This window comes from Mus caroli, chromosome 2, assembly GCF_900094665.2.
Source record: "Mus caroli chromosome 2, CAROLI_EIJ_v1.1, whole genome shotgun sequence".
In the NCBI taxonomy this organism is placed as follows: domain Eukaryota; kingdom Metazoa; phylum Chordata; class Mammalia; order Rodentia; family Muridae; genus Mus; species Mus caroli.
In genome coordinates this window covers 138,417,432-138,426,217 of record NC_034571.1, presented here as the reverse complement: position 1 = coordinate 138,426,217, position 8,786 = coordinate 138,417,432, and the positions used below count along the sequence as shown (strand labels likewise).

Here is an 8,786-nt window from a genome sequence, read left to right as displayed (position 1 = left end):
AGCTAACAGTCAATACTTGCCAGGAAATTGTTTGAAGACAGAAACTTTTGTTCAAACTAAGCCTGGCACAGGCTGGCAGATTTGTAGCAAATTCTAGATGTCACAGGCGACAACAGTTGGGACAAAGAGGTTGCCTCCTTTGTGAAAAACACCAGACCCCTCTGGGGTCTGTTCTGTCTTTTATCGCTCAGACTCTGGAATGGCCCCTGAGTTCCCCATGGTGCATATACCCCAACCCTATCACCAAGGTTGTCTCAGGTTAACCCAGAGCCTAGCGGAATCTAAGTGATGCTGAAGCTACAGGGCCTGAATGACTCTCACTAGGGACACTTCTTTGTAAGAAGAAATCCCTCCAGAATTGTCTATTTTCTTGGATTAAGAGGTCTATCTGCTTTGTCTGGACCAGGGTACCAGGTACGACCTGCAGAGCAAACAGGCAGATAAGAGGAGTTGCACCCTCTCCAGCTGTGCCTTATCCCAAGTCATGCCCGACAACATTCAACTGTAGCATTGCCCTGTCCAACTATGTGCATCCAGATACTTAACATGCCCTTATGTATCGCTATACTGATGGGACTTCAGCCATCCTCCTTTTAGACTGAAACTGCCAGGCATTCTGGGCAGCTGAGAGGCGTGATTTCCTCTGTCCATGGTGCTACCAAGAAGGACGGAAGGACTTGTAGCCTGGGAGTAAGCTCCCCACAGCAGACCTTCCCATCAGTGTTCCGTCTCAGGTTCCTATTAGAGCTTTCACTCTCCCAGCCAGAAGGGAAGCCGGTGAATGACAGGCACCCTGCCCTGGACCTCAGGACAATGATGACGGCGAGGAAAGAGCCTCTTTTGGCTCCCCCCTCCTTACCCAGGTTGCTAGCCTAACCCCCTTATTCTCTCACCACCAATCCTTCATTGTGGTATGGGGGTTGGGGGGGGGGAGGATCATGAACTGGCTTCCACTAATGACCTCCCAATATTGGAGCGATCTCAGAACACACAGCCGGCCCACAGCAGCATTTGCATCAGTGTGAAGAACGGTAAACTCTCTGCTATCTGAGGAAGCTTGAAGAGAGGAAGGGTGACTTCCTCGTGGTAGAATATTATGCTAACTTGAATTCCTTTGAAATTAGTCCACCAGTGCTCTTCATCTACACTTTGGGGGGGGGCAATTTTAAACATCTGTTTCTTATGTAGCTTCACTTAGAAACACACACACACAATTGTGATTTTTCTTTTGAAGAAGTAATATATCTGCTCTGAGTAGAATCGTTCCCCAGTAGACAGAGGAGCACTAGTGACCATGAAAGCGTAAGTCACATTTGCGTGCATAAAGCGTGCTGGTGAATTCACACCCTGTGGTCAAGGGCAAAAATGTCGAGGCCAACGCAGATGGCAGCTGCTCTTCCCGGAAACAGGTCTTGTCAAGCGGGGTCAGACTTCACGTTAAAAAAAAAAAAAATTGTTCTACTGCCACCGAACATCCATACACTGCCCTGTAGCTCAGATGGGGTGGTTCAGAGGAAAATCTTTATAGACTCCATATTTCCGTCTGAATTCCTTGTTCCCTGCCTGCCCCATCAGAGCTCTTCTAGGGAGATCAGCATAGATCTCTTGTGTCTCTTTGGAACCCTAATGAGCATTAGGAAAAAAAAAAAAAAAAAGCAGGAGAGCGACACAAAATCCAGAGCACACTGGTTTGTGCAGTGTGGTTCTGCTCCTTAATCGCACTTTCCAGAATACTGCGGGTGATCAACAGAACCCTTCTTCAAAGAGCTGAGTGACAAATAACGGAAAACATTGTAATTACCTGTTATTAAATTTAATACCCCAAACAGATGGTGTTCACTCCCTCGCCCCTGCTCCTGCGCTCAGTGGTTGGCTTACCTGACTGGAAACTTATTTTAGAGCCCTCTCTCCAAACCCAGTTGCTAAACTTGTGTTACATCCATATATACAGTTTCTGCCTTCTCCTACTTGGCCCTTTAGAATAATTAAAAATCTCCCCCACTATATTTGAGGAATGGCTATGACCAAATTACAGACAATGGAAGGATATGCTAAAGAAAAGTGGTGCCCCTGTATCCGCTGTGCAGAGGGCAGTTTCTTTTGATTTCTTAGGCACATCTGAAAGGATGCTTATGTATGGCTGGCTCTAACTCACTATCTAGTACATTTCTGTCAGAAAGGGCAGAATCTAAGACATACAGGTTCAGCTGTGAAAAATCCCCGATTCTTGTGAGAGAGGAGGAATTTTCCTAACCATCGGAAGAAGGGTGCTTTTAAGAAACCACTAAAAAAACACCATTTAAAATCTATTTTAGATCCTCCTTGGAGGGAACTACTTGATGCTGAAATAAGACCACAATATTTTGACTTTGAAAATATTTTATTTGAATAGTAAATATTTATACAGTTGAAACAGTTCTATCGAAGCTTTCTATAAATAGCTAACAATTAAGAAAATAATGTATGTAGAAAAGAGATTGCATTTAAAAGTAAGAGCTGTCGGTTGTACAAGGGCCTTGGGGCCCCTCAAGCAGAATAAAATGGTATGTTGTCTGTAATTCCCTCGATAGATAGAAAAGTTAAAACTTTCAGCAGACCCCTCTAGAAAAACGGTTCTTTCCTAAAATGCACAGTGAAATGTCAAAAGTGGCAGGGGGAAAGCTCACAAAGAGAGAGAGAGAGAGAGAGAGAGAGAGAGAGAGAGAGAGAGAGAAGAATCTGCAATCAAATAATATCATAATCTTCATAATTAATATAAATAAATAAAGAATAAATAACAATTGTGCATAAATCAACATATACATGTCAAAGGAACTCAATAGCCCTACCTCAACAAAGATGATCAAACCAAAAGTCCTCTGGGATATACTGAGGCAGTTACTACAGCATCTCGTTAAAACTCCTCCCACCCCCAAAAAACAATCCCCAACAGACAACAGGTCAAGGCATTTGTGGCTATACTAAAGAAAACTCTTTTTTAAGCAATTTGATTTGTTCACATACAAAAAGGTAAAGCCAGACTCCAGCAGTTCACAAGCCATAATAAAGCTAATCGTGTGGGAAGTTCAATTTACAGCCTGTGAAATATAAAGGCATTTTATTCCTCAAGATTCACCCAAAACAACCCGTACGCTACAGACATAGAGAGCAGAGATTGGTAGGTAGAGCAAACCGCATTTTCTAGACCATGAACACAGCGAATACTAGCAAGAAAAACAGCTTTGCCCCTCAAAAGGAGGCGTCCAACCACGAGACAAACGTATACAGCATTTTTTTTTCTCCCCTGTACAGAAAGAGACGGACTCCTGTTGCGCCATGGGGGTTGGGGGGGGGGGCACAACGCAAAGGGGGTGGGGTCCAAAGGAGTCACAGCGAGAAGACCAGGGTTACCGTCATGCTCCACCGAGAGAAGCGAAGAGGACACTTTCACCCTGGAATGGGAGTAGGGGACCCCCAGATCAGGCATGGGGGGCGCTCTCTCTTTGTGGGTCTCCGAGTGAAGGCACAGTTCTGGGGGCCCCGGACCGAGGGCGCACTCTAGCAGGCCGGACGCACAGGCACCTGAAGGAGGATCACCTGTCTATTCTCAGACGGGTGGCACTTGTTGATGTGCCGGGTCAGGCCCGGGGAGCTGTAGAAGGTGGCCGGGCAGTACTTGCAGGGGAACACCTGGGCAGCGTGCAGCAGGCGCAGGTGGCGCTCCTGGGCGCCCTTGCTGGGGAACGTCTCCCCGCACACTGGGCACAGGTGGCACTCGGCGGTCGCACTCAGGCCCAGCACGCCGGCCGCCTCGCCGTCGCCCGAGGCCTCCTGGGGCGCCTTATCGTCGGGCCCCGCGTAGAAAGCCAGGATGTCCTCGGCGGGGGGTGGCGGCGGCGGCGGGGGCGGTGGCGCGCCTTTGGCCTGCAGCGCCTGGTGATGTGCCAGCAGGTGCTTGCGCAGATAGGCCTGACGACGGAACTTCTTGGCGCAGTGGTGGCACTCGTAGAGCCCGTCCTCGGAGCCTGACTCGGATACGCCGCCAGGGCTCGGCGTGTCCCGATCGCTGCTGCCGCCGCCCGCAGCCTCGCGCGCCTCCGCCCTGGTGGCGGCTTCTGGCTCTGGCGCGCGGGCCGCCGCGGGCACCGGCCGTGGTTTGTGCCAGCGGCGGTGCGAGGCCAGGTTGGCGGGGCAGCTGAAGACCTTGGCGCACTCGGGGCAGCGGTACTCCACGCGCACGATGCGCGAGCACTTGTGCTGCGCCAGCGCGAACGGGTCAGCGTACTCCTCCTTGCACAGCTGGCAGATGAACTCGCCCAGAGGTCGGGTCGCGCCCCCCGCGCGGCCCCGCGGCGCCTCCACCGGGCCCTCCTTGATCTTGAGCCCCAGCACCGGCGACGTGGTCACCTCGTCCTCGAAGTGCAGCTTGCGGATGGCTTTCGGCTTTTTGGCGCTCGGGGCCTTGGCTGCCTTGGCGGGCGGCTCTGTAGCGACAGCGGCGGGGGGCGCCGGTCGCTTGCCCGGGGGCCGCAGGGCTGCGGCGGGGGACAGTGGAGGACCGGGCCCAGGACCCCGGGCCGCCTCGGCGCCGGCGGAGAACGCAGTGCCCATCTTGAGCTCGGCGGGAGCGAAGAGCAGCGCGTCTCCGCCGCAGGTCCCGCCGCCGCCGCCGCCAGCGCCGTTGGCGCCGCTGCCTCCCCCTGCGAGCAGCGCGGCAGGCGTGGGGAAGGACTCGGCGGATACCGGCGAGCCCAGATTGAAGCTGCGCTCGAAGTACTTGTGCTTCTCGTGCTCGCGGCTCACCGGCCGCGTGGGACTGTAGAGAGGCGCCGGGTGCGCAGCCTCGGGGTTGCCGAAGTGCGCGGCCCGCGGGCCTGGCTGGGGTGGCGGCGGCGGGCCTGGCGCGCAGGCGAGCGCGGCGGCGAGCGCAGCATGGGCGCGCTCCGCGAGCGCCGGCGGCGGAGGTGGCGGCAGCGGCCCGGGGCTGGGCACCGGGGGCTCGGCGCGGGCGCCCCCGCAGCCGGGTGACAGCAGTAGCGCGCGGTCACTGTCCTCGCCGCCGCGGACCCGGTAGGACACGGGCGTGGACTTCTTGCTGCGCTTCACCAGAAACCCGCGGGGCATGTTGGCGCGGTGAAAAGGGCGACGCACTGGTTGGGTCCCACCTCCGTGCTCGGCCCTGGCGGCCCTCAGTGACCCCAGCCCATCGCCTGCACGCGGCGGCTTCGGGACTCCCGCAGTGCCCGCGGCTGCTGGCCCGGCTCTGCGCTCCGCACGCGCGTCCCTGTCCCCGGGCCCGGGCGCCGCTCCCTTTTAACGGGGGGAGGGGGCCATTGTTCTCGCCTCCCGCTTCCCCCGGAGCCAATCAGAGCGTCCGCAGCTCCTCCGCCGACGAGGGCGGGAGGGCGACGGAGCGGCAAAAAAGGGGCCGGGACTCGAGGGTCGCCCGGTAGGTGCGGCAGATGTACCTGAGGGCGCGGGGCCCCAGCGCGCGCCCCTCGGCCGCCCCGCCCCGCCCCGCCGCGCCCGGCGCCGCCGCCCCGCCTGGCCCAGGCACACGCCCGGCCCCGCCTCCCTTCACGGTCTGCTGCTCCTCTATGGGGAGGCGCACGTGCCTGGGCTTTGTGTGTCTCCTCCGGGGGGCGCGGAGCCGCCAAATGGGCCCGTCCATCAGCACGACAATGTGCGCCCCCCTCCCGCGCGGGGATTACCCGCGGGTCGCGAGCTAAATAGCAACAAAGGAGAAGAATGGTCCCAAATATGTCAGGAGGGTTCAATCCGCGAGCCAGAGCCCAGGGGGAAATTGGGCGCGCTGATGGGGTGGGGGCAGGGGCGACCCGAGGGCCGCGGCTGCTGCGGGAGATGGGCGCGGGAGCTCCGCGCGTTGTATGGAAAATCATCGGCAAGAGGAACGCGCAACTGAACTCTGGACAGCCAGTGGCCGGACCGTGCTCTGGCCGCGGGACCCCGGGCTTCCGAGAGTAAACACGTTGAGCCTGCGGGCTTCGGCGGAGCGCCGGGTCTGGGCTCACGGGCTCAACCTGCCGGCGGGCCTCGAAAGCTTCTCTCGAGTTGGAGAAACTGTTGGCATAGCACATTTTCGATCGCCCTCGGATGCGGGGCTGCAGCTCTGGCCTGCTGGCTGCCTTCCAAAAGGAACTTGAATATCTGAAGTTAGGTTCCTTTCCCTAATATGCCTGAAGCCGGAGGATTGGCATCCTTGCCAGGGTCGGACCCAGGCTTCAGGAGCCTCCTCGCTGTCCAGGGCGTAGCCAACGCCTGTGGAGTTGACCCAAGCGGGCCACGCACAGTGAAGTTGGTTTTCACCCTCTGCGCAGCCTCATGCATTTTCATTCTGAGCGGGCATTTTGTCTGCGGGTTGACATCAGATGCTAAATCAAGGGCTCCAATCAAGGCGCTGCGGAATAAAGCAACCGCCTGTCTGGGCGCGGGGGGGCCCCCCCGGAGTCGTGCCCCCTTCACCTTTGTGAAGGAAATTAACCTCCCGCTATTGAGCGCGGGTCGCGGCCAATCTGGACGCAAAAGAGACGCGTGCTGCCGGGGGTTGGGGGAGGTGGGGGTGGCCAATCTGTCCTCAGAGGGAGCCTGCAGCCCGAGAGGACCAGCCGCTTCCTCCCGTGCCACTGGCAAGAGACAACAACGAAGGACACCCCTGGTACACACACGCCACACTAGACGCCAGATTTGGACCCAGACCCGGCAACTTGTCTAGGGTTCTCTTCCCTGCTAATGGCTGAGAAAACACAAAAGGTTCTTTTCTTGGGGAAAGAAGTAGATCCCTATGAAGTCCGCCACCAGGGAACAAATAGCCAAGACTCATCAAATGTCATAGCTGTAGAGAAAATGTCACTTTACTCAAAGTGAGAGAAACATTTTCCCTTGAAGTGAGCCTAGATTTTTGCTGAGTTTGACTTAGATTAAATTCCACTGAAGGCATTTAATTGTTTTGGGGTTTCCCTCTGAAAATACCCTGGTTTGGAAATTAAATAGTGGTTTGGGGTTTTTTTTTGTTTGTTTGTTTTTTGTTTTTTTCAACAGAATCCACTTGTGTAGTACATTGTAATGGGGACAGTTGTCAAGGTGAGTTAACTCAGAGGAAAGAAATCTTATGATTTTATATCCGTGATTTTTTTTAAAACCACCAACTGAAGAGAGAAAAATATATAAAGTGTTGTAATGGTTGCTAGTCTTTCTAAAGTTAGAAATACTAAAATGAATTACAATCCATTAATATTTCGATCTGAAAATAACTGTTATTTCTTTGCTCTTTTGAGCGCTGATTAATACTGCTGATGAAATTAGAAGAGAGAGGGAGATTCCGAGACAGCTTTGGCCAATTTTATTTCCTAATCACGAATCCCATCTGGGTTGTGGAATAATGGGGCGGGGCTCGGCGGGCTACCCCCATCAGGATATTTAGTCTTGCGTATGTAACACTCTTTTTATTCAAAAGGCTGCCGGAAGAGTTCGTCGCCTAGTGAGTTCTTACAAGCAAACAAACAAACAAACAAAAAAACCCACTAATAACTGTAAAGAAGGTGTATATATGTGTTGGATTTGTGGGGGTGCATATGACCAACAATTGAAAAAAAAACAAATAATAAAATAAAAATAAAAAGCCTTGCTCGAGGGAATTCAAACAGAGCTCTTGATTTAGTCAAGGAAATCTATGCAGATATTCAGTGAATATTTTCCACGCCTGTGCAGTTAAAATAAATGGAAGCTTGGAAAGTCCTGGAACACTTAGGCTGCGCATTCGGACACGTGCTCATACCAGCCATCCTTCAGCGGGTGCAGTCCAGCAGCACCAGTGGTGGTAGGTCTGCGGGATTTTCTCAGAATTTGGCTGCCAGCAGGGACCGGAACACCTACTCCTGCGAAGTGTCTTCCCCTGAGAAGAGCAAAGCTCGCCCACGGCCTGCATGTCCATATTGCGATTTAGAATAATGGACGTGGGACCAGTGGTGGAGAAACCTTGAGTGTTACTTTGCCTCCTTTTAAGGAGGCCTTAACGGGAGTTAGTGGGAGGCTGGGCACCCAAGTGGACACCAAAGCGAGGACTCCTTTCCCTTTATGGACGCGACCCCGTCCCCTGGGCCTCTCCGGATTCTTGTCCTTGCTGAATGGGAGGTGGGTACCAGCTTTTAAGGCTGCAGAGCCGGAGGCCGGCTGTGCTCGCTCCCATCATCTATCCCTCTGGATGCAGCTGTGGTCCCGGGCAAGCATCGGGACACACTGTGACCACCAGCACTGCTCCAAAAGTTGTGACCACTGAGAGTTTCTAGAACTTGGGTGTCTAGGTATTGAGTACAATCTGAGGATTTAGCCGTGGCTTTAGAGCTGTGCTAACAGCTTTGACCACTCAAGAAGGAGGAGACCCACAGGTCGGCGGTCTCAGTCCTCTGCCATGCAGGGAGAGTTTCTGGAGACACCAGGTGTGTGTTTGTGTGTGTGTGTGTGTGTGTGTGTGTGTGTGTGATGGTGAGTGTCCCTAGTATTCTCTCTGTGGCTCTGCTTCAGTCTGCTCTCTTGATTTAACAGAAACTCCCAACCATGGCCCCGAGTCCCACAGGACAGGACTCGAAGGCACTGCGCCTCACTGTCCCTTGCCCACCGCCAGGTCCTGGAGGACCCAGAGTGCAGAAGCTTTGTGTTTGCAGGAATGAAGGGTTGTCTTGTCAGTCTCAGGAGCACGCGAGAGACACGCGCAGGCGGAATGCCGCCGCCCCTCCCGGCCCAGTCCGGCCTCTGGGCACCTTCCGGGCCTCCCCGCCCCATGGGCCGCT

General features: G+C 54.5%; 1 protein-coding gene across 1 annotated transcript; it reads right to left on the bottom strand.

The window, feature by feature from the left end:
- Positions 1–2,361: 2,361 nt before the first annotated feature.
- On the bottom strand, positions 2,362–5,442 carry Insm1 (INSM transcriptional repressor 1). The gene has a single exon (XM_021157093.1). It carries the CDS (start codon positions 5,101–5,103, stop codon positions 3,538–3,540), a length of 1,566 nt encoding a protein of 521 aa, XP_021012752.1. The 5' UTR covers positions 5,104–5,442; the 3' UTR covers positions 2,362–3,537.
- Positions 5,443–8,786: the final 3,344 nt, after the last annotated feature.